This window comes from Erinaceus europaeus, chromosome 9, assembly GCF_950295315.1.
Source record: "Erinaceus europaeus chromosome 9, mEriEur2.1, whole genome shotgun sequence".
NCBI lineage: Eukaryota > Metazoa > Chordata > Mammalia > Eulipotyphla > Erinaceidae > Erinaceus > Erinaceus europaeus.
Window position 1 is genome coordinate 121,043,747 of NC_080170.1, and position 25,949 is coordinate 121,069,695.

Here is a 25,949-nt window from a genome sequence, read left to right on the forward strand (position 1 = left end):
CAGAGCCTTCCCTGGTGATCTCTTCTAAACAGAAAAGCAAACCCCTTCAGCTGACAAACAAAAACATCCTGGTTTAGTAGAACTGTAGTGAACAGTGTTCTCATGGCAGCTGCCTCCTTTTGTAAACGAAGCCCTTACCCCTGTGATTGCAATTGTATCCATTTCCTTTTACTTTAAACTTTTTTTTTATTATCTTTATTTGTCTACTGGCTTGTCCTTGGCTAATGCTCCCTATGCAGTGTGATATGCACTCAACCAGGTGTGCCACCACTCGGCCCCCAATTCCCTTTTCCTAAGGGATGTGTCTTGGTGTGGGTGACAGGGGAGAGGAGGGGAGGGAAGGGGAAGAGAGGAGAGGGGAGGGGAGCAAATGGCAGGGGAAGAGAGATGGGAGGGAAGGGGAGGGGAGGAGATGGAAGGGGAGGAGAGGAGAGGGGAGGGGAGCAAATGGCAGGGGAAGAGAGATGGGAGGGAAGGGGAGGGGAGGAGATGGAAGGGGAGGAGAGGAGAGGGGAGAAGAGGAGGGGAGGAAATGGGAGGGGAAAGGAGGAGAGGGGAGGGGAGGAGAGGAGAGAAGAGGAGAGGAGGAGAGGTGAAGGGAGAAGAGGAGGGGAGAGGGAAGGAGGAGAGGGGAGGGAAGGGGAGCGGAAGGGAGGAGAGGAGGGGAGGAGAGGAGAGGGGAGAGGAGGAGAGAGGAAGGGGAGGGAGAGAGAGAGGCAGGCCACAGCACTGTCTGTGCTGATGTTGCTTCCTTTTTGTAGTGCACCTGTTTTGCTGGTGCCTCGAACCCAGGTCTTCCGTGCAGGATAAACACGCCCTCTTCCAGCTCAGCTGTCTCCCTGCCCCACGTGGAATTATTCAAGAACCCCACAGCAGACACATCTGGCTGCTGCAGAGAAGACACGCCTCCGGAGCCTGACTCGCTCACTCTGTCCTGAGTGCCACCCGCGGCCTGCTGCTCCCTGGGCTGCTGTGTTCAGCCACCCAGACAGCCCTGAGGGTGGGGAAGGGGGCAGAGTGGGTGGGTCTGGAGCCCGAGGACAGTTTGGACTGGAGTGTGGGGCTAAGGTGGGGGCAGGGAACAGAGACTGGTAAAACTAAGTCTGCAAATAACAAGTTTTTAAAATTAAAAAACAGTAACAAGGGAGTCGGGCGGTAATGCAGAGGGTTAAGCGCATGTGGCGCCAAGCACAAGCACCGGGTAAGGATCCTGGTTGGAGCCCCCGGCTCCCCACCTGCAGGGGAGTCGCTTCACAGGCGGTGAAGCAGGTCTGCTGGTGCCTGTCTTTCTCTCCCCCTCTCTGTCTTCCCCCCCCCTCCATTTCTCTCTATTCTATCTAACAATGATGGCATTAATAACTACAATAAGCAAAAGGGCAACAAAAGGGAGAATAAATAAAATAAAAATCAGACACACACACGTTGGTAAAGAAGAGGGAAACAACATTTTGTTTAAAAAGAAAAAAAAAAAAGGACCTGGATGCCCATTGATAGATGACTGGCTAAAGAAGCCATGGACAGAGACTCCATGGAATACTACCCTGCAATCAAAAAAGATGGTATTGTGTCCTTTGGGACAAAATGGATGGAACTGGAGGTGATGGTGCTTGGTGAACTAAGCAAAGAGATGAAAGACAACGACCGGACGGTTTCACTTCTATCTGGAATCCAGAGAAATGATATACATGAACTTGAAAGAAAAAAAACAAACAAACAGAAACAAGCAAGCTTCTGCTAAGACTTGTGAGAACTACAGTGGTTCTCTTTGGGAGGTGGGAGGGTGAGGTCCAGGGGGTGTGAACTATAATTTCACAATCTTGTGATATTCTATTAATATCAAATAAAAAAATTAAAAAAAAAAAAAGAAATAAAGGAGAAAAACATTAGCCCAAACCAGAGCTTCCCTCCATGGAGGAGGGGAGACAGAAGCTCCTTACTCAAATCATTTTTTAAAATCTAAATCCCTATCTCTGTGTTTTTGTTTTTTTTAACAAAGTCCCACCTCTACTGTAGGCTATGTAAAAAGGGTTTAACTGGAGACTCTCAGGCCTGAGGCTCCAAAGTCCCAGGTCATTCAGGGAGACAGAGGAACAGAGGTAGAGACAAGAAGTTCATCTGTAAGAAGCATTGCAGAGTAAAGGCGGCCTGGGATTCCACCACTGGCCTTGGATCTCAGAGCCTTCCCTGGTGATCTCTTCTAAACAGAAAAGCAAACCCCTTCAGCTGACAAACAAAAACATCCTGGTTTAGTAGAATTGTAGTGAACAGTGTTCTCATGGGAGCTGCCTCCTTTTGTAAAGGAAGCCCTTAAGCTTGCGATTACAATTTTATCCATTTCCCTTTTACTTTAAACACTTTTTTATTATCTTTATTTATTTATCGGATAGCAACAGCCAGAAATTGAGAGGAAGGGGGGGAGAGAGAGAGAGAGACAGAGAGACACCTGCAGTCCTGCTTCACCATTTGTGCAGCTTTCTCCCTGTGGGTGAGGACCAGGGGCTTGAACCCGGTCCTTGTGCACTGTAATATGCACTCAACCAGGTGCACCACCACCTGGCCCCCATTTCCCTTTTACTAACTGATGTATCTTAAAAGACACTTCACCGTTTTCAGCCGATCTTGGATGGAGCTTGAAAAAATCATGTTGAGTGAAATAAGTCAGAAACAGAAGGATGAATATGGGATGATCTCACTCTCAGGCAGAAGTTGAAAAACAAGATCAGAGAAGAATTGGCATATTGCACCCAAGTAAAAGACTCTGGGGTGGGTGGGTGGGTGGGGAGAATACAGGTCCATGAAGGATGATAAATGACATAGTGGGGGTTGTATTGTTAAATGGGAAACTGGGGAATGTTATGCATGTACAAACTATTGTATTTACTGTTGAATGTAAAACACTAATTCCCCAATAAAGAAATAAATTTTAAAAAAATAGTGATGTGTCTTGGTGTGGGTGACCAGCCCTGAACCCTCCCCCATGACAGATTAAAGTCTCCAGACTCAAAAGAAGGGAGAGGTTTCTCTAAAACGGTGGGACTCAAAGCATTCGGAGACAGCTTGCCAGAAAACAACAAACACAAAAAACGACAAGAGAAGAGCGTTTCCGTAAATAGCATCTCATGTAGATTTATTACAGAATGCAGTTTAAAAAAAATATTCTGAGGGTAGCCTCTCCAGTTGAAAAGCACTTAACTAGGAAACACTTGAACAGCTAATGTGATGGTCTCTCCCCCACTGGGACCTCCCCACCAAGTACTGTAAACAGGGTTTTGAGAACATTCGGTCAGTACTGTGACATGGTGGGGAAAAGCTTCTGCTTCTTAAGGAAAACCTTTTTTTTTTTCCCAAACTCCCAAAGCATGCATTATTACTTGGCATTAGGTATTTCCAAATGAAACACTGTGTAATGGTATCACCATTGTAAGGCCAAAATGGAATCTCTATTTACTGGACACACACATAGTACAACTAGGAAGGAAAAAAAAAAAAAAAAGAGAGGGAGAGAGAATTACAAACGTGAACCTAGAATAACAATTCCATCAGGAGTTCATGGGGGGAAGGCACTACATCTTCCTCATAAACACATCTACGCCCACTCCACATGCTTGGAATTCAAGTCCCGTCAAACATTTTAACAGCATATATATGCTGTTAAAATATATATATATATATATATATTACCCTTTTTTACGACATACAATTCACAGGTAGGCTAATACATATTACACTGTTCCTCCACTGCCATGTTTTCCACCCAGGTTCACAACAGATACGGATCTATGCTACCAGTTGTATTTACAAGTTTATTTTGACGTTTTAGTGGGGTTAGCAAAAAAAAGAGAGATGGGAGAGATTATCTCCACCAATGGTTCCTAATAAAAGTGTGTGTGTGTTGCTGTTTTTTTTTTTTTTTTTTGCTGTTGTTTATTTGGTTTCTTTTTCTTTTTGCCAACCTTTCATGAACAGAAACCAGCACATCAAAGGAATCAAAGGAAACTGATGCCTAACCCCAGACACAGAGACGAGACCATTTCCGTCCCCCTAAAAGTCGGCAGTGAAACTGCTATTCTCTGGCTTCTGCAAGGGGGACCCCCCTTCCCCCAGGAATTTCAAGTCGATTTCTCCCATGGAAAACTGAGAGTGAAAGCATTCCAGGAACCATCTCACATGTAGGGCGCTCCAGCCAGGAGAGCAGGAAATCTGGACAGGAGATTCATGTCCTAGCTGTCCCAACTGCTTCTCCTATCTTCCCCAAGGATGTCAAACAACGAGGCAGAAGTGTAAACAAACAAAGTTGAGTTTCTGCAGGGGTGTGTGTGTGTGTGTGTGTGTGTGTGTGTGTGTGTGTGTGTAGGGGGGAAGGGTCCCATAAGTGCACAGAGTTTAGGACAGGGTGTGTGTGTATGTGTGTAACACGAGGATGCCCACATTGTGTGGTTGCTGTTCTCACTATCTTTCTGCACCAGACAAGGGTGCTTTTATTTATTTGTTTGTTTATTTATTTATTTATTTATTTATTTTTTCCCCCACCCTTGTGGTCTGGTTAGAACAGAATGCTATTCCCTCCAGCCCCACTGATCCACCTGCCTTGAGAAAACACAGAACCTACCAGAAAAAAAAAAAAAAAAAAACATAAAAATAAGACAAGATACAATGAACCAGGACAAGACACTATCATTCTCGAGTCTTTCTCGAGAAGTCCGTGAGAGATCACCCCAAACTCAGTGATGGGTCCTGGACTTGCCCCTCCCAGGGAGCCTGGGACATGGAAGCAGGTGATGGAAGCCTGGCTTCTCTTCTGAGCTACGAGGGAATTCCTGCCACAGTGATCGATGGATCTTGGGGGGTGGGAGGCAGCCGCCTCCCCAGCTCTGAGCAGCCACTTGGCCAGTTCCAGACGCCTCTGGTGAGTGAGTGTGGTTTGGGATCCTTCCTGCGGCTGCATTCAGCTTAGGTGGATGGGTGTGTACTCGGGCCGCCGGGTCTGGGTGATTCTGGGCTTGGGCCTCTTCATTCTCTCCTCCTCGTCTTCCTCCTCGTTCTCCTGGTCGCTCTCACACACGTGGACCACCACGCTGGGGGTGGTGTCCGTGGCTGCGTGTAGTTCATACTTTTCGCCTGCGCAGGGTGGGGTGGGGGGGAGACGAGAATGTGGGGTGACCAAGGATGTCCTGCAAGAGTGCCAACGCAGGGGACAGGTGTAGGGGAGGCGTGTGCACAGGTGGTGGGCAGAAGGGACCAGCCAGACACACTCGGCTGGACAGTCGATGTAAATACACAGATAAGCATCAGAGAAAATCTGTCCTCTGGAACTGGAGGCGATGAAGCTTAGTGAAAGAAGTTAAGAGGTGGGAGTTGGGTGGTAGCGCAGCGGGTTAAGCGCATGTGACGCAAAGCGCAAGGACCGGCGTAGAGATCCCGGTTCGAGCCCCTGGCTCCCCCACCTTCAGGGGAGTCGCTTTACAAGCAGTGAAGCAGGTCTGCAGGTGTCTGTCTTTCTCTCCTCCTCTGTCTTCCCCTCCTCTCTCCATTTCTCTCTGTCCTATCCAACAACAACGACAACAACAATAACAAGGGCAACAAAAGGGAATAAATAAATAAACATAAAAAAAGAAGTTAAGAGGTGAGAGACAGCCACCCCATGGTCTCCACTCATATGGAATTTACAAAGTCCAAACTCATGAACTTACAAGAACAACAGAACTAAAATGTGTCAGCAACCATATTGTAAACCACTAACCTTCACCTGCCCCCAGTAAAGTGAGAAAAAAGACACTGCAATTAAAAAAGAAGATGAAGCCTGGGGGACCCAGCCATGGTTAGCATGTGCAAAACCCTGGTTCAAGCACCCCCTACTTCCCACCGGCAAGGGGGAAGATTCACTAGTCATGAAGCAGGTCTGCAGGTTTCTCTCTCAATCTCTATCGCCTTCTCTGCTCTCAATTTGTCTCTGTCCTATCTAATAAATACAAAAAAAAAAAAGCACAAAATCTTCCCCTTCCCCCCAGGGTTATCCCTGGGGCTCGGTGCCAGCACTATGAGTCCACAGCTCCTGGAGGCCAGGTTTTCCATTTTATTGGATAGACCAGAGAGAAATTGAGAGAGAAGACAGGGAGAAAGAGAGACACCTGCAGACCTGCTTCACCACTTGTGAAGTGACCCCCCTGCAGGTGGGGAGCCAGCAGGGAGGAGGTGGGGGGGAGCTGGTACCCTGATCTTTGTGAGGGTTCTTGAGCTTAGTACATACCAGTACTTAAGTGGTATGCCCCTGCCCAGCCCCTGAAAATAAGAAATCTTTAAGAGAAAAATCATTATAGTAAGTTTTCCCGTAATGGGAATGGGTACTCAACCTGCTTAAGAACAGTGACAAAAGGAAAGAGAATAGGGAGTCGGACGATAGCGCAGCGGGTTAGGTGTACATGGCGCAAAACTTAAGGACCCGGCTTAATGATCCCAGTTCGAGCTCCTGGCTCCCCACCTGCAGGGGAGTCGTTTCACAGGTGGTGAAGCAGGTCTGCAGATGTCTGTCTTTCTCTCCCCCTCTCTGTCTTCCCCTCCTCTCTCCATGTCTCTCTGTCCTATCCAACAATGACGACATCAATAATAACTACAACAATAAAACAACAAGGGCAACAAAAGGGAATAAGTAAATAAATATTTTTTAAAAAAAGGGAAAGAGAATTAAAAGGTCATTTTTGTCATGAGAAAAACAAAAACAAACAGAAGTAACCAAACTGTGTGTAGGACTTCTCGAGATTTATAGTAATTATTGTTGGGACACGGGACTTTGGTTGGTGGGAACAGTGTGGAACTACACCCCTGTAATCTTGCAAATAATTTTCAAACCACTAATTAAAAAAAACTATATGTAAAATCTGCCCTATAGGGAATCAGGAGGTAGTGCAGTGGGTTAAGCGCACGTGGCGCAAAGCGCAAGGACGGGTGTAAGGATCCCGGTTTGAGCCCCCGGCTCCCCACCTGCATGGGAGTCGCTTCACAGGCAGTGAAGCAGGTCTGCAGGTGTCTATTTCTCCCCTTCTCTGTCTTCCCCTCCTCTCTCCATTTCTCTCTGTCCTATATAATGACAACATCAATAATAACTATAACACAATAAAAAAAAAGACAAGGGCAACAAAAGGGAAAATAAATAAATAAATATTAAATTTAAAAAAAGTATCCTATATAAAATGTTAAGTAGGCATACAGTTACGTACCTTGGTTACATATTTAAGTTCATCTTACACATCTGTGGGATCCAGGGGCTACTCAGATCTATCATACGGTTCCCACATGAAGATAATTCTATGTGGGGTCAGGAGATGGCGCCCCTGGTAGATTGCACACCGCCTTGTGCAGAGATCCAGGAAGTTATCGAAATTGTTTTGGCAAAGGTGAGAGAATTATTCAGGGGCTGGGCCTGGAGCCTCCTCTTTATAAAACTTCCCATCTTGGGGCCAGGTGGTGGTGCATATGCTATAATGTTACACATGTTACAATGTGCCCATGTTGAACGCACATGTTACAAGGACCCAAGTTTGAGCCCACAGTCCCCACCTGCAGGGGGAAAGCTTTGCCAGAGGTGAAGTAGGTGTCTCTCTGTCTCTCTCCCTGTCTCCCCTTCCTCATCTCAATTTTTCTCTGGCTGACCAAATAAGTAATCAAGTTAAAAATACTTCAAAAAAGAAAGCAAGCCATGGCATATACAAAGAATGGAATACTACTCAGCTGTGGGAAATGATGAAACATTCTCCCTTTTCATACCTTGCATGGAACTTGAAAGAGTCGTGTTAAGTGAGATAAGCCACAGAAGGAGGAGGAGGACTATATGATCTCACTTACAGGTGATACTTAAGAAATAAGGCAAGACAACTTCACCCATGTGTCCTGGAATCCCACCTCCCCAGATCCCTGACCCCCCAGGGAAAGAGAGAGACAGGCTGGGAGTATGGATCCACCTGTCAACACCCATGTTCAGTGGAGAAGCAATTACAGAAGCCAGACCTTCCACCTTCTGCATCCCACAATGACCTTGGGTCCATACTCCCACAGGGATAAAGAATAGGGAAGTTTCCAATGGAGGGGATGGGATGTGGAACTCTGGTGGTGGTACCCCACAGTCTTGTTGATCACTATTAGATCACTAATGAAACTAAAAAAAAATAATTTAAGGCCCCAAAAGGGAGACACAGGGTAAAACAGGGCTGGGTGAGGTGTATTGCAGAAAAGCAAAGGAGTCTGGACTAGAGGGAGGGAGGGAATGGTGGGGGAAGGTTGTGGAGAGAAGCCTCAGGCACCCAAGACGTGATGGAGAACAGGGTCTTGGGGTGGTGGTGGGTGTGGCATGGAGACACCTGTCACGAGGAGATGAGAAACAGCGCTCATATGCCAACAACTGTCTGGCAGTGGAAACGAAAATAAACCCATGGAGCTGCATCAAATTAAACAAAAACTTCTGCGCGGCAAAAGAAACCACCACCCAAACAGAATAGGAAATCTTTACATGCCATACGTCAGGCAAAATATCTAACAAGGTCACCAAACTCAGCAACAACAAAAAAATGGCCCCATCCAAAAATGGAGAGAGGATATTTTCAGAATATTCACCAAAGAAGAGACCCAAAAGGCCAACTGACATGAAAAAATGCTCCAAGTCACTGACTGTCAGAGAAATGCAAATCAAGACAACAATGAGATACCACTTCACTCCTGTGAGAATGTCACATATCAGAAAAGGTAGCAGCAACAAATGCTAGAGAGGCTATGGGGTCAAAGGATCCCTCCTGCACTGCTGGGGGGAGTATAAATTGGTCCAACCTCTGTGGAGAACAGTCTGGAGAACTCTCAGAAGGCTAGAAATGGACCTACCCTATGGCCCTGCAATTCCTCTCCTAGGGATATATCCTAAGGAACCCAACACACCCATCCAAAAAGATCTGTGTACACATAGGTTCTTGGCAGCACAATTTATAATAGCCAAAACCCAGAAGCAACCCAGGTGTCCAACAACAGATGAGTGGCTGAGCAAGTTGTGGTCTATATACACAATGGAATACTACTCAGCTATTAAAAATGGTGAATTCACCTTCTTCACCTCCTTTTAGATGGAGCTTGAAGGAATCATGTGAAGTGAGATCATCCAGAAAGAGAAGGAAGTATATGGGTTGATCTCATTAATGGACAAAAGTTGAGAAATAAGAACAGAAAGGGGAAATACAAAGCAGAACTTGGACTGTGTTTGGTGAATTGCACCAAAGTAAAAAATTCGGAGGGGTTGGGATGAAGGGGTTTGGGGTCTTGGTGGATGATGGTGGAGGAGGATCTAGGTGGAGGTGGGGGAAAGTGTTTTGCAGAAACTGGGAAATTTTACACATTTATCAAATATCAACAACTGTTATATACATATATATATATATATATATATATATATTGTCCACTTTAAACCATTAATCCCCCCCGTAAAATAATGTGGGGAAGGAAAATGACCCCTCCCTGCACCCAGAGCCCCTCCCTGCCCCGCTCCCTGCACCCAGCATGGCTTACCTGGCCCCAGCTTGGAGATAGCATATAAAAGGTCGTAATTGATCACAGGGGTGGCATCTTCCACTTGCTTCCAGCCCACGGGCGGAGACGCAGGGGGGGAGATGAGAAACTGTTTGTCCGGGTTGGGGGGAGCCAGATGGGAGCTCCCTATATGCAAAGTCTGAAGAGAGAAAGGAACACAGTTTGTGTGTGTGTGTGTGTGGGGGGGGGGGATGTTTCTAGAGCGACTGACTGAGGAAAGGCCCAGGTGTGAAAGCACAGATCAGGCTCCCAGTGGCTCAGGGATGACTCCTTCTGAGTATCGACATGCTCCCAGCTCCAGGCTCTGGTCAGATGCCAAAAGTGAGGGAGAGGGGCTGGGTGCACCAGGCTGAGCACACATGTTAGCCATGCATAAGGATGCAGGTTCAAGCCCCCTAGTCCCCACCTCCAGCAGGGAAACTTTAAGTGGTGGGGCAGTGCTGCAGGTGTCTCTCCTTCCTCCTCCTCCTCCTCCTTCTCCTTCTCCTCTCTCTCTCCCTCCTTTCTTGTTTCTCCCTCTCTGTCTATCTGAAATTAAAAGGAAATAAGAGAGACTCCAGAGGAGTCGTGGTGCTATGCAGGCACAATGCCCTAGTACACAGCAATGGCTTCTGATCCGAATTCAGGCTTAAAAGCCACACCAGGGCTGATCAAATAGCTCACTTGGACAGTGCGCTGCTTTGCCAGGTGTGAGGCCCAAGTCTGAGCCCACAACATTGGAGGAAGCTTCGGTGAACGTGGTCTCTTGTCACTCCCCCTCCACCCCCCACCCTTGGGGAGGGGGGAAGTCACACTAGTGTCTGGAGGTGAATCCATAAAGACCTTATTGGGTTTTCTTTGCAGAATTGATCCTGGACAAAGAGGAAGGGTTAGGGACACCCTCGCAGCTGAAATGTCAAGAATAGCATTTACACACACACACACACACACACACACACACACACACCACTGCATTGCATAAAGCCCCTTACAGACACACACAGACACACACACACACACACACACACACACAGACACATGCCACTGCATTGCATAAAGCCCCTTACAGACACATACACACACACACGCCACTGCATTGCATAAAGCCCCTTACACACACACACACACACACACACACACACACACACACGCCACTGCATTGCATAAAGCCCCTTACACACACACACACACACACACACACACACGCCACTGCATTGCATAAAGCCCCTTACACACATACACACACACACACACACACACACACACACACACACACACATACACACACCACTGCACTGCATAAAACCCCTTGAAAACCCTAAGGGCTTTTGAGACCTGGCCCCTTCCTCCCCTCCCCTTCCAGAGTGTTAAAATCTGCAGATGCCGAGCGTCAAAGAAATTTACCATCCAGTCCTCCCCACCCCCCAAATTGTGGCTACAAACACGACTTATTCTGATCATCAAAGTCACCGCAGGCCTGAGGCTGAGCTAGGAGGCTTCCAGCCACCAGGGGGCGCTGCATCCCAGCTCTCGTGCACACTGTGGGGCGGGGTGGGGGGGTGTTCAATGGCTTGGAGGCATTTTGCACTGAGGCTGGGGTGCTGCTCCCACCTCTGCATTGGGGAGCTCGGAGCATCTTGGGAGGCATTACACCAGGAGCGAGTTGCCAAAGGTCTCCTGCAGGAAGCTTGGTGTTCAAAAGCTGGGGTACCCACCATCTTTCTGAGTTCTCGTCACTGCTCAACCGGAGACTTTTGGGGTCTCTCTCAATCATCCCAACTTTGAAAAAAAATTATTCATGGATTGATTGATTGATTGATTGATTTAGGGTAGAGACGGAGAGAAATGGAGAGGGAAGGGGAGACAGAGAGCGAGAGGGACGCCTGCAGCCCTGCTTCACCACTCGTAAAGCTTTCCCCCTGCAGGTGGGGACCAGGGACTTGAACCTGGGTCATTGTTCACTGTAATGTGAGCACTCAACCAGGTGCACCACCACCTGACTCCCAGGACTTTGTAATTAATTATTATTATTATTAGATAGCAACAGACAAGAGAGAAGGAGGGAAAGAGAGAAAGAGAGGGAGAGAGAGGGAGAGAGAGGGAGAGAGAGGGAGAGAGGAACCATGGCGCCAAAACTTGCTTCAACAATGTGGGGGCCAGGTTCAAACCTGGTTGTGCACATGGCAAAGCAGCGCACTATCCAAATGAGCTATTTTTATGGCCTTCCTGGATGACTTCTTTTTAAAAAATTATTTATTTAATTTATTTATTCCCTTTTTTGTTGCCCTTGTTGTTTTATTGTTGGATAAAACAGAGAGAAATGGAGAGAGGAGGGGAAGACAGAGAGGGGGAGAGAAAGACAGACACCTGAAGACCTGCTTCACCGCCTGTGAAGCGACTCCCCTGCAGGTGGGGAGCCGGGGGCTCGAACCAAGATCCTTACGCCGGCTTTGTGCCCACTGCACTTAACCCGCTGTGCTACAGTCCAACTCCCCCTGGATGACTCCTTAAAATACTGATAGGTAGGGGGGCTGGGCAGTGGCACGGCGGGTTAAGCACACATGGCACGAGGTGCAAGGGCCAGCGTAAAGATCCCGGTTTGAGCCCCGGGCTCCCCACCTGCAGGGGAGTCACTTCACAAGTGGTGAAGCAGGTCTGCTGGTGTCTATTTATCTCTCCCCCTCTCTCTTCCCCTCCTCTGTCCGTTTCTCTCTGTCCTGTTGAACAGCTGCAACAGCAACAACAAAAAATGGCCTCCAGGAGCAGTGGATTCATCGTGCAGGCACAGAGCCCCAGCGATAACCCTGGATAGGTAGAGTCAGCAATGTTGGACTAGAATAATAAAAAACTTTATAGAACCAGTTTCCTCAGAAAAGTTCCAACCATTTCTAATCTCTGAAATGTAAAACAATAAGAGTTCTGAGCTTTAAGTTGAACTTTCAGAAGAGCGAGGCTTGGGATTTTAAAAGAAACTCAACTTAAAAACCCCAATCTATGACCTTTTCCAAAAGAGAGTGGTGTGTATGTGTGTGTGTGTGTGTGGGGGGGGTTTTACAGGACCAGCAAGATAGTTCACCTGGATAGTGCACTGGCTTTGTCATGAGAATGACCCAGGTTCAAACCGGGCCTCGGACCACACTGGGGGAAGCCTCTGTGCTATGGTTTCTTCCCCCACCTCCTCTCTCTCTCTCTCTCTCTCTCTTGCTATTTAAAAAAAATAAGTTCAGCTTGGAGCAGTGAAGCCCAGCCACCAGAGAAAAGTCAGAAGGGTAAAAGGCAGAAAAGAAACCAGTGAACTTGACTCACCTGAGCAAAATATAACTTCATTTCTTTGCCAAGGAATTCAGTCTTATGCAGCTGGACTCGGGCGTCCGCGGCGGACAGGGGGTTGCTAAAGTTTATTCTGACGCGTTTGAAGCTCTTAAAATACTGAAAGGTGATATCCTTGTCGTAGGTCCTGAAGAGGGATTCGAACTTGGCCTGCAAATAGTCAGAGTAAAGAAGGAACGGGGTGAGAAATCCACCTGCGTGATGATCTCTGGAGAGACAGCATGGTGCTACCTCACTGGGGAACAGAATGAGCCCTTTTAAGCAAGCCTCAGGCTTGAAAGTCCCTTTGCATAACCATTATGCTGTCTTCCCAGACCCATAAATATCTCTTTAAGGCTTAAAGGCACTGGCGCCAATTAGAATAACTAAAAACAAACTAAAGATTTTGGACTGGACTGGGAAGGGATGAAGTTTTGTCCACCCTCTTACAGTAAAGGAAACAGTTAAAGGAGAACCTCCCACTACTGTTTTCCCAACTCAGTCACTTTAGAACTCTGGAATAACACTGCCTTTGCAAAATGAGGGCTGGGACAGATGTCCCCATCTAGCCTGCAGTCAGAGCTGGTGACACCAGTGGTTAGAACTGAAATGCCCCCAAACTCCTGGGGTTTCCCACTGCTGTGCAGGGTGGAGCTCCTTAGAGCCCTTGCTGTAGGTGGGGGGACAGTCCCCCTGGGCTGGAGGTGGCCTGGGTGGCGGAGCACTGAACCCCCCTGGGATTCCAGAAGCAGGGTGGAGAGTGGCAATGGGCAGCTGAAACTCAGAGGACAAGTACTTGTGGACAGTTTGTGGGAACCCCAGGAAAAAGCTTCAAAGGGAGGGTAGTTCATTGTCCAGCTGGGACTGTGGGGCAGAGTGGGGGAGTGAGGACAGAGCGGATGGAGCCCCAAGTGGCCCGGATTCTAGGGGGAGCACTGTGCTTCCGCAGAGGGGAGTACGGACTGCAAACCAAAGAGTGAAACATCTTCAAGGGTCAGAAACGGGGGTGGGGAGGGATGGGTAGATCTGGAATGCTACGTGACCTGACCACTTGCTTTCGTGGCCAAACCATTCTGTCTTGGGAGTCGTGATTCAGAATTTAAGGAGAAATAACTTTGAGGAATATTTGTAGCCTTACAAATCCGGGCTTACGACCAGAACGCAAAGGAACACACATCATCTGTCAGGCCCATGTTCCTTTCCCACCGTTCTCTTATGTAAACTAACCTAATTTGTCCTGACAGGCATCAAGTTATTTAGAATTGGATGCCACCCCTTGGATGAAATAAATTACGTAAGTTCACTCTTGGGATGCTAGCATTAAATATGCAGAGTTATGAGTACCCTTGTCTATAAAAGTCCTCTATGAACAAGTTCCAAAACTATAGTCTTGGATCACAAGCAGGATTAAATTTGATTGGAAAAAAAGAAGAAGCAATCCCCACATGTAATGTAGCATTGGGTGTAAGGATATCTATTGCTATCCAATGCCAGGTTAACAAATACCACAAATACCACCCCAAGCAACATACAGAATTCATTCCTCTACTGTATTACTAAGACTAAGTACGCCGAGAGTGATGAAAAGCTTACACGTGAATCAAATAAAGAAAAAAAGACACAGTCACTAAAATTGCTGATGATCTTAATTACTGTGGATGAGAACCACATCCCACACTTTGGTGATTTACCCGGTTTTGCTACTTGTCACAGCTGCCTCTTCTCTGGCTTGAGAAATCTGGAAACCAGATATGGGACAGCCCTGCTAATTATGTCCAAAGATGCCAACTACGAGCAAATCACGTCAAATCATTCTGTTCTCTGGATGGTGGAAAAGGCTTCCCTCCGAAAGAGTGGGTTCGTCATTCACACAGCATAGAAACCACAAAGATAACCAAAACCACATTACGAAAGACCGAGTGGTTAAAGCTGTTAGCCAGATTCCAGGAGACCAAAACCCACGCTTACTAGCTGCACAGGGACCTAGATATGTTCGTTCATATGTTTAGAAGAGACAGCATAATGGTTATGGCAAAAGACTTTCAATCCCCGGTCCCAGGTTCAATCCCCAGCACCACCATAAGCCAGAGCTGAGCAGTGCTTTTTTCTCTCTGTCTCTCTCAAAAAGTATAAATTAAAAAAAAAAAAATTCAGAGGGCTGGGGAGATAGCATAATGGTTATACACAGTCTTTCCTGCCTGAGACTCCAAGGTCCCAGTATTAATACATCAATTAATAGCCCCTGACACCATCATAAGCCAGAGATGAGTAGTGCTCTGGTCTCTCTCTCTCTCTCTCTTTGTATTTCTCACATAAAAATAAATACATCTGGGGCCGGGTGGTGACGCCTCTAGCTGAGCACACATGGAACAGTGCGGAGGGACCCAGGTTCAAGCCCCTAATCTTTACCTTCTGAGTGGCAAAGCAGGGCTGCTTCTTTCTCTCTGTTTCCATCCCTATCTTCCCCTTCCCTCTTGAGTTCTCTGTTTCTATCCAAGAAATAAATACATAAATTGGAATATAAATAAGTACATGAAATTAATTTAAAAAATTCTTTTCAGAGTGAAATCCTCAGGGGACAGCTTCTGGTTTCTAAGGTTCGTAGTGTTTGGGGATTTATTTCTAAGCTCTTTAGCCTCCTACTCCAGCCCCTAAGAGACCCACGGTCTCTTCAGAATGTCCATTAGTAGAGTAGTCCCTGTTGTCACGATGCTTTGAACACACACACACACACACACACACACACACACACACACACACACACACCCCTTCTGTGTGAGAAGCCTTACCCTGGTTTCACTTTCGCTGAAGATCTCACTGTTTGCCACGCAGGCAATCAGGGAGCTAAAGCTGAAGTCAAAGTTTCTGAAATGCATCTTGCCTTCTCTACAGTGAAAGCACCTGGGTTGGAGGACCCCAGCAGCCAAGGCCTGAGACGTGAAGTCCCTTTCCAGAAAGGCTGAGCCCCTCCAACCCGGGAGTCAGGCTTATAAAGCGCCTGGGTCCAGCCCCTCCTCCTCCCCTCCCCTGGGCAGAGGTGGGATTGGGGGTAGGGGAGGAGGGACAGGCTCTGCTTACTGGCATCCTGTTTGTACAGCAAATTCCTGAGTCAGTCTCTGCATGCTTCTGCCAGAGGAGGGAGAGGGACAGCCGTGAGTTTCTACTAGGAAGAGAGGTGGGTGACGTCTGTGCCTTAGTCATTTTCCCTATGCTAATTAACTCTACTTGGGGAAGAGAGTGGAAAAAACAGTCAGCCCCGGGCTGGCTCTGCAGCTGTTTCATGGGTAGGGTTTGTGGCATAGTTTCCACTGGCCGTCATTCTACTCAGCCACCCTGACACCAAGCTTCCCAGCCCAAATGGGACGACCCTCCTGGAGATGGAAAATGTGACGGCAATGGTCAAAAACCGGGGAGTGGGGGTGGTGGAGGTGGAAGGTTGGGGGGAGGTAGTTTCAAGGCTCTGGGAGAAAGCTTGGAAGCCCGGCTTGTGGTAAATGGCTTGGTCCCTGGAATTTCCTGAAAATCTCCATCAAAGTCTCTCAGTGGGCTAGGCGAGAAACCATTTCTAAAATTTCCTTCTTTGTCAATGACTTCCCTTTTTAAAAGAAGGAAAGAGAGGGAGGGAGGGAGGGAGGGAGGGAGGGAGAGAGAGAGAGAGAGAGAGAGAGAGAGAGAGAGAGATTTACTTTGAAACATGGATTTCTTTCTTTCTTTTTTCCCCCAATGGAATGAATGTCCCAATCCCCACTGGGACCCAGAAGTAGAGGGCAGGGTGGGGTTGTAGGACTAGACTTCAAGGAGAGTCTTTAGGGTTTTCCATTGGTAAAAACCTTGATAGCTGTGATCTGGAATCTGAGGAGGGGGGGCACGCCACAATTTGATCATATGTGACCCATCTCTGGACTCCGAACAGGACACCAAGCACTTTGGAGAACTTAGCCTATGGAGTGACCCCACTCTGAGGCTAGGAGATAGGAATCTCTTTGAAAAATGAGGGGGGGGACGGCAGGTAGTGGCACATGTTGTTAGCACACACATTACAGTGCCTGAAGACCCAGGTTCAAGGCCCCCGGTCCCCACCTGCAGGGGACCGGAAGCTTCACAGGCAGTGAAGCAGTGCTGCAAGGATATCTCTTTCCCTCTCTGTCTCCTTTCTCAACTTCTCTGGGTCTCTATAACAAATTAAATAAAGTGTTAAAAAGAAAAACCGCTAAGGGAGAAGCAATGAAAGGAGAGAGTGATGGACTTGAGAAGTGAGTAGAGTTCACTTTCTCCAAGCAAGATGTCTGAGCTGGAGAGAGAAGCGCCAGCCACCGGCCAGGTCACACTGCTCCTCAAACAAGTCCATTGCTTTAAAATATATGTATGACAGAGACAGAGAGATACCAGTAGAGCCCATAGGTGGGGACTGGGGGATTGAACCTGGGTCCTTGCACATAGTAGCATGTGTGTTCCACTAGGGGCTCTACCTGTCAGCCCTGAAGAGGCTGTCATACTTCTAAGCACTTCACCACTCAAGGCCTGTGGTTTCTACTTAAGTTTGGGTCTTTGGCTCTCTTTCCCTAATCCATGACCACCTAGAACCATCCCAGTGCTTCAGAAATGCATTCTCCAGTCTAAGGGGAACACAGCCCCTAGTAGTCAAAGGAAATCCTACCACTCTCATTTAGACTTGAGCTCCCAACAGTTTTTGTTGGGAATACTGTGGCTTTCTGTGTGTTTTGTTTTCTTTATTTCTTTCTGCATGCATATAAATGTTTTCTTTATTGGGGAGGATTAATGGTTTACAGCCAACAGTAAAATACAGTGGTTGGTACATGTATAACATTTCTCAGTTTTCCACATAACACTATAACTCCCCACCTAGGTCCTCCTCCGCTACCGTGTTCCAAGATCTGATCCCTCCGCCATCCCCACCCCCAGAGTCCTTTACTTTGGTGCAACATGCTAGAACGCTGTTTTTCCTGGTGGTAAACAGGAGGAATTGTGGGCCATGTACTTAATTAGCATACCAGTGACATCATAAACAAGAACATAGGACATAAGCTGCTGAGGATTGTGGGATAAGAGGTCACATAAGCAGGCAACTGGCACAAGCATGTTCTCATTTCTGCACCGTCTTTGACTATGGCTGCCCCTGTCCCATTAGGTGAACTAAGTGAAAGGACTCCTATCTCCTGCCATGTGTCTAGTTAACCTTTTCTCTCCTGACTATTTTCTTTCTTCTCTCTCTTTTAAGATTTATATATTAATGACAAAGTTAGGAGGAGAGAGAACCAGACATCATTCTGGTACATGTGCCGCCAGGAATTGAATTCAGAACTTCATGCTTGAGAGTTGATTCAATGCTTTATCCACTGTACCACAGGGACCAACTCTCCTATTTTCTTTCTTTTTTTTTTTTTAGTATTTTATTTATTAATGAGAAAGATAGGAAGAGAGAGAGAGAGAGAGAGAAAGAGAGAGAGAGAGGGAGACAGAGGGAGGAAGAACCTACCAGGGATTGAACTCGGGACCTTATGCTTGAGAATCCAATGCTTTATCCATTGCGCCACCTCTCGGACCCCTCCAGACTATTTTTCATCTTGGTTTTTAAGTACCTAATAAACCTGCCGCTTTTATAAACTCCAACTAAAGCCCTCTGTGGTTCTTTTTTTTTAATATATTTATTTTATTTATTTTTTCCCTTTTGTTGCCCTTGTTGTTTTATTGTTGTAGTTATTGTTGTTGTTGTTGGATAGGACAGAGAGAAATGGAGAGAGGGAGGGGAAGACAGAGAGGAGGAGAGAAAGATAGACACCTGCAGACCTGCTTCACCGCCTGTGAAGCGACTCCCCTGCAGGTGGGGAGCCGGGGTTCAAACCGGGATCCTTATACCGGTCTTTGTGCTTTGCGCCACCCTCTGTGGTTCTTATCTATTTTTTCCCTACATGAGCTGACAGCGAAGAGAATCCTTGGCAGGGGAACAAACTCAGCCCAGCACAGTGACACCTCCAAAGAGGAGAAGCTTTGTCTTTCTTGGGTGAGAGAGACGATGTTTTCAATACAGCAGTGCCTTGCAGCCAGCTGGAGAGTCCTGGAAGGAACCCCACTCTGGGTTTGACTTTGCCAAAAGACCCCAAGCTCCCAAGCCCCAGGGGCTACCTGTGTGGTTAATTAAAGATTCCAGAGGCACAAAGACCAAGGAGCAAGGCTCACACTGAAGGGGGTTTGGATGTGCTGTGCGTTTTCAGTGAGGGAGGGAGGTACACAGAGCTGCTGCTGAGAAGCCCAGGGGAAGGCAAGAGGCAGGGATTGGACACAGAACTTGACCGCCACTCCTCAGAGAGGCTGAGGAGTCCTCTGAACTCCACTGCCTCCCTGAGCTCCATTCCCCTTAACTGGAGTCTACCTTACCAAAGAGAGTTCACACATGACATGCAAAACACCTTTGGGGGTGGGTGGGCAGTGCTGGCACACCCGGTTAAGCGCACATATGACCAAGCTCAAGGATCCAGGTTCGAGCCCCCCGCTCTCCACCTGCAGGGAGGACACTTCACAAGTAGTGAAGCAGGTCTGCAAGTGTCTCTCTCTCCCTATCTCCCCCTCCTCCCCTCTCAATTTCTCTCTGTCCCATCAAAGAAAAATAAAATAGAAAGGAAATAAGGGTGGGGAAAGGCCTGTGGGAGCAGTGGCTTGGTAGTGCCAGCACTGAACCCTGGTGATAACCCTGGTGGCAATAAAATTAATAATAAAATAAAATAAAATAAAATAAAATAAAATAAAATAAAGCAGCCTTCTCCCATCCAGTAGGGTGGTGATGGTTCATTTTTGCTGTGCAGACACCTTTTCAGCTTGACGTTAAGTCCCTCTGATTTATTTTTTGCTTCTGCTTTCTTGCTGTTAGAGTGTGGGTGACAAGGGGGGTGGGAGGGAGGAAGGAACCCTTCTGGGTATGGGACTATAACCCCATGATCTTAAAATATTGCAAAACTGTGTCAAGTCACTAATAAAGAATTAAAAAAAAATTTTTTTATTGCTCCCAGGGTTGTCACTGGGGCTTGGTGTCTGCACTACAAATCCCCCACTCCCAGGGACCATTTTCTTTTTTTATCCCTTTTTTCTTTCTAGTTTCATTTTCTAGGACAAAGAAGTTGCGAATGGAGAGAGAGAAAGATAGACACCAGCAGGTGGGGAGTAGGGGCTTGAACTCAGGTCCTGGCTCATGGTAATATGTATACTTAAACAGAAAAAGCAATTTTTAATTGGTCTTGTCCCCCTTCTAGTGAGTGGGGGTTGTTTATCTTTTTTGATTTTTAAAATTATCTTTATTTATTGGATAGAGGCAGAGAGAAATCGAGAGGGTAGGGGGAGAGAGAAAGGGAGAGAGTAAGAGAGACATTTTTAGCCCTGCTTCACCACTTGCAAAGCTTTCCTCCTTGGCGGGGGGGGGGGGGGGGGAGGACCAGGGGCTCAGACTTGGGACTTTGCCCTTTGTAACATGTTCACTACCACTTGGACCCAACCAGAATTTTTAAAAAATACTTTTCATTATCTTTATTTATTGGATAGAGACAGCTAGAAATTGAGGAGAGGGGGAGATAGAGAGGGAGAGAGACAGAGACAGACACCTGCAGCCCTGCTTCACCACTTGTGAAGCTTTCCCCCTGAAGGCGAGAACTGGGGGATTGAACCTGGGTCCTTGTGCACTGTGATGTGTGCACTTAACCACGTGCACCACCAGCCTGCCCTCAACCAGAATTTTTTTAAAAATTTTTTATTTATAAAAAGGAAACATTGACAAAACCATAGGATAAGAGGGGTACTGCTTTGCATAATTCCCACCACCAGAACTCTGTATCCCATCCCCTCCCCTGATAGCTTTCCTATTCTTTATCCCTCTGGGAGCATGGACCCAGGGTCATTGTGGGATGCAGAAGGTGGAAGGTCTGGCTTCTGTCATTGCTTCCCCGCTGAACATGGGTGTTGATAGGTGGATCCATACTCCCAGCCTGCCTCTCGCTTTCCCTACTGGGGAAGGGCTCTGGGGAAGCAGGGCTCCAGGACACATTGGTGGGACACATTGTCTGTCCAGGGAAGTCAAGCAGAAATTTTTAAGAAGGAATTCTTCTACACTGTCCATAGGACTATAAATTGGCACATCCCTTATGGAAAATGGCCGGAAGATTCCTCAACACACACAAAAGGGCTTACACACCACACGATCTGACAACTCATCTCCGAGGTATCTAACAAAAGGACATAAAAAGCACTAATCAGAAGAGATCTGTGCTCATCTGTGTGTGTGGCAGGGCTCTCCATAACAGCCCAACATTGGAAACAAACAAGAGGAGTGACTGAGGACATCCTGCTTTGTGTACAGGATGGAATAGCACTCACTGACGAGACCTTCTCTTTGGTGACACGTTGGAGGGAACTTGAAAGTCTCTATCTTGTCAAGTGAGGTAAGCCAGAAGGGAGAATACTGGGAGATTTCACTCACAGGTACAAACAAACAAAACCCAGAAATCTGCAGACAGTCTTAAGAGTTTCCCTCTGAAATAGACCTCCTAGCTTCTTCCCACACAAAGACCCTTAGTTCCATCTGCTCTAGTCTTACCTTTAGGTTCCTGATTATTAAACAGTTTGTTCTGCTTTATATCTTTTTCTTTATTGCTGTATTTATTATTGTTGTTGTTGTTAATGTCCTCGTTGATGGATAGGACAGAGAGAAATCAAGAGAGGGGAAGACAGAGAGGGGGAGAGAAAGACACCCGCAGACCTGCTTCACCGCCTGTGAAGTGACCCGCCTCAGGTGGGGAGTACACAGGAGCTCTGAAGTAGGAAGAGGGGAGAGGGGTGGGGGTGGTGGCCCAAGTCCTATGGAGGAAGAAGAGGATTGCTGGATGGTGTCCTGTGCTGACACCTGTCACAGAGAGATGGACAAACAGACACCAATGACAACAACCATCTTGTTACATCAGTGTTTCCTCAACAAAAGCAAATGATGATGAGGGAGGCAATACATTAGGCTGCTTTCCCTGTTGGTGTTTCCTCTGTCTGTCCTCCTTATCTTTGCTCCTCTCCTCCTGACCCTTCTCCCTCCCCCTCTGCTTTTTGTAAAATCATGACCCGAAGCTCCAGTTCAGTTGTGCTGGAAAATCTGGAACATTCCTACTCCTCCTCTGAGGACAGTCCTGAGCTCACCCGGAGTCACACAGATGGCTACACCATACAGGTACTAAGAGTCCGGGGGCCGAGCGGTGGCACACCTGGTGAAGCGCTTACATCACAGGGCTCAAGGACCCTGGTCTGAGCCCCTGATCCCCCACCTACAGGAGGGAAGCTTCACGAGTGGTGAAGCAGGGCTGTAGGTGTCTCTCTTCCTCTCTGTCTCCCCCTCCCCTCTCAATTTCTCTCTGTCTTTACCCAATAATAAATATATTAATTAATTAAAAACAAAAGGTTTAAAAACAAAGTCACAAAGACACTCGAGGTCTCTAAAGACTACGTCACTACTGTTGCAAACATAAAATGAAGGGGAAACCCAAAGCAGAGCTTGGGCTGGGTTTGGTGTATTGCACCGAAGTAAAGGACTCTGGGAGTGGAGGGGAAGGTGGGGGGGCTCAGGTCCTGGTGCACGATGGTGGAGGCAGACATAGACAGGGGGTTAGAATGTCTTGCAGAAAACTGAGAAATTTTACAAAGGTACCAACAACTGTTTTTTGCTTGTTTGTTTGTTTGTTTTACTTATGCCTGTAAAACATTAATCCTCCCAATTAAAAAAAATAATAAAAAAGAGAGATGGGAGTTGGGCGGTGGCACAGAGGGCTAAGCGCAGGTGGCACAAAGCGCAAGGACCGGCGGAAGGATTCGGTTCGAACCCCCGGCTCCCCACCTGCAGGGACGTCTCTTCACAAGCGGTGAAGCTAATCTGTAGGTGTCTGTCTTTCTCTCCTCCTCTCTGTCTTTCCCTCCTCTCTCCATTTCTCTCTGTCCTATCCAACAACAACGACATCAGTAACCACAACAGTGTTAAACAACAAGGGCAACAAAAGGGAAAATAAATAAATAAATATAAAAAAACTTTAAAAAATTAAAAAAGAGTGAGATGATGGTGGTCCTTTCCCCAGACTCCCCTCCCCATCCCCAACCTCACAAAATATGATTTATCACCTGCCTCAACTCCCTGAGTTGACCTCAGTGACCATGAGTGCTTCCATTTTTATTACTTATTTCTTTATTTCAACGAGAGATACAGAGAAAGAGAGAGAGGAAGAGAAAAAGAGAGAGAGAAAGATACCAGAGCACAGCCCAGCTATGGTTTGTGGTAGTGCTGGGGATTGAACCTGGGACCTTTTAGCCTCAGACATGAGTCTCTTTGCATATCCACTTTGCTGTCTCCCCAGCAACCCATTTTTATTTTTTTAGCTTCTCTCTCTCCCTCTCCCTCTCTCTCTCTCCCCTCTCTCGGCACTGCTTAGCTCTGGTTTATGGTGGTAGTGGTGGTGGTGGTGGGGTCTGAACCTGGGACCTCTGGAGCCTCAGACATTAAAGTCTTGCAGACCCTGGGGGCCAGGGCAGAGGGCACCAGGGACCACCCACTGCAGCTTTCTTGGCTGTTATGTGAGAGGCATGGAGCCAATTCAAGCGTCCAAACGGCAGCAGACTGAGAAGGCACACAGTTCCATGGGACGCCCTCACATGGCCAGGGCACCACATCTGTCCCTTAAGTCAGAGGGGACAGTTTCCAGCTCTTACCTTCCCCTCCCCTGTGGGTCTCACTGCTTGGTCAAGAAGGTCCACTCTTGGCTAGGACCTATGACCTTGGACTGCTAAATATCCTGTCTGTAGTGATGTCTCCTTAATCCAAAGCGATTATTTAGAAGCGTTGATGCTTCTACCTATGCGTGCCTCTCCTGTGGTTTGGGAGATGAGTGCATTCTTATTTTATTTCGTTTTAGTCGATTGTGTTGTCTTAAATTTGTTTTGTTTTATTTCATTTTATTGTTATCGCCACCAGGGTTATCCCTGGGACTTAATGCCTATACAAAGAATCCAAAGCTTCTGGTGGCATTTTCATTTCCTCCCTCCCTCCCTCCCTTCCTTCCTTTCTTTTCCCCTTTTCTTTCTTTATTATATATATATATATATATATATATATATATATATATATTTTTTTTTTTTTTTTTTTTTTTTACCAGAGCACTGTTTAGTTTTGGCTTATAGTGGTTGGGGGATTGAACCTAAGACTTTGGAGCCCCAGGCATGAGTGTCTCTTTGCCTAACCATTATGCAATCTACACTCCACCTTCTTTCTTTCATTCTTTCTTTCTTTCTTTCTTTCTTTCTTTCTTTCTATTTATCTATCTTTCTTTCCTACTTCTTCTCTTTCTTTTTTCTTTTTCCTTCCTTCCTTTCTCTCTTTCTTACTACTCTTTTCTCTCTTTCATTTGTTCTCTTTCTTTTCCTCCCTCTCACCCTTCCTTTCTTTCTAGAGAGAAACAAAGAGGGAATGGGGTTTAGAGATGAAAGAGAGACTCCTGCAGCACTGCTTCACCACTTGTGAAGCTTCCTCCATGCAGGTGGGGACCAGGGGCTTGAACCCAAGTCCTTGGGTGTGGAAACAGAAGCCACCAGGTACCAGCTGCGCCACCACCACGCCCTGACAAGTACAGGCCTGGATCTGCTCTGCTAGTGGGGCGTGAGGACTGTGAAGAAGCAGAGCCCACAGCTGTGTCTTGTCAGCACTGCTGCAGCCTCCACTGTGCACTCAGAAGAGCAAAGCCGAAACCAGATGTTTAAAAGAAAGAAGTGGGGGCCGGGTGGTGGCGCACCTGGTTGAGCGCACGTATTACAATGCGCAAGGACCCAGGTTCGAGCCCCCAGTCTCCACCTGCAGGGGGAAAGCTTCATGAGTGGTGATGCAGGGTTACAGGTGTCTCTCTCCCTCCCTGTCATCCCCTTCCCTCTTGATTTCTGGCTGTCTCTAACCAAAAAATCAAGATAATAGAAAATTATTTTAAAAATAATAAAACAGAACACATAAAATAAGTAAATGGAAGAAGTGGAAGTGCCTTAGTCTGCTCAGAGGATTGAGGTAGTTTGCATTTCACCAAGACACATGCCATAAACATCCCCGGTGACTGTTTAACCTGCCTCTGCAGGCTGCAGGCTGAGTGCGACACGTGTTTCCATTAAGAAGTTTTCTATTTTCGGTGAGGAAAAACTGAGGCTTCTGTTGAATTCCTTCCTCCCCATGACAGCGTTCCTAGCGCTTTGCTGGGGTGACCTCACTGCATCCCACAGTCATGGTCTGGCTGTCTGGCTGTGGTAAGGGGGAACCAGGGGACCACTTTCTGCAAGATGGCCACAATTCAATTTCTCTCTGTCCTATCAAATAAAATGGGGAGGCAAAAAAAGGGGGGGGGGGAAATGACCTCCAGGAGCAGTGGATTCATAGTGCAGGCACTAAGCCTCAGTGATAACCCTGGAGACAAAATAATAGTAATGATGATAATAATAATAATAATAATAATAATAATAATAAATAAAATAAAAGATCTCTTGGGGATGGAAGGGAGGGGGACAGGGAATGGGGAAGATAGCACAGTGGTTCTGCAAAAGACTTTCACGCCTGAGGCTCTGAGGTCCCAGGTTCAATTCTCCCGCACCACCATAAGCCAGAGCTGAGCAGGACTCTGGTTTAAAAAAAAAAAATCTCATGGCGGGAGGTGGGGAGGAGGGACTGGGTATGGTGACACACTCTGTTGAGCAGTTTTCATGTGCAAGGATCCAGGTTCAAGCCCTCAGTCCCCATTTGCAGGAGGGAAGCTCCACAGGCAGTAAAGCGGTGCTACCAGTGGCTCTCCTCCTCCTCTTTTAATTTCTCGTTGTCCTATCAAAGAGTAGAGAAGAAAGACAAAGGTGTGCATGTGGGAGATCTCCTGGCAAGGAAAGAGACGCTCTGGGTTGAGCCAGAAGGTGTGAAGGCATCTATCTGGCAGGGGATGAAACTTCACTTCAGCTGAGCTTTGAGCCTCTGAGCGGACGGCACAGCCTGGCTGTTACGTGGTCTCTGTGGCCTTGGCATCTCTCACGTGTGGCTCCCCCCCAGCCCC

At 47.1% G+C, this 25,949-nt stretch overlaps 1 protein-coding gene across 4 annotated transcripts in view; it reads right to left on the reverse strand.

Annotated features, from left to right (window-relative positions):
* Positions 1 to 3,100: 3,100 nt before the first annotated feature.
* The window catches only part of RCAN1 (regulator of calcineurin 1), a 121,617-nt gene continuing 98,768 nt past the window's right edge, over positions 3,101 to 25,949 (reverse strand). For 2 of the 4 annotated variants that reach the window (XM_060198676.1, XM_007519719.3), the window contains exons 2-4: positions 12,847 to 13,020; positions 9,541 to 9,700; positions 3,101 to 5,118 (exon numbers count right to left, since the gene is read on the reverse strand). In XM_060198676.1, coding sequence (XP_060054659.1) covers positions 4,946 to 5,118; positions 9,541 to 9,700; positions 12,847 to 12,867 — 354 coding nt within the window. In that variant the 5' untranslated portion in view covers positions 12,868 to 13,020 and the 3' untranslated portion in view covers positions 3,101 to 4,945. Of the gene's footprint in view, positions 5,119 to 9,540; positions 9,701 to 12,846; positions 13,021 to 15,638; positions 15,829 to 15,927; positions 16,021 to 25,949 lie in introns of those variants that run through there. The other 2 variants (XM_016186685.2, XM_007519720.3) reach the window with 2 other exon arrangements.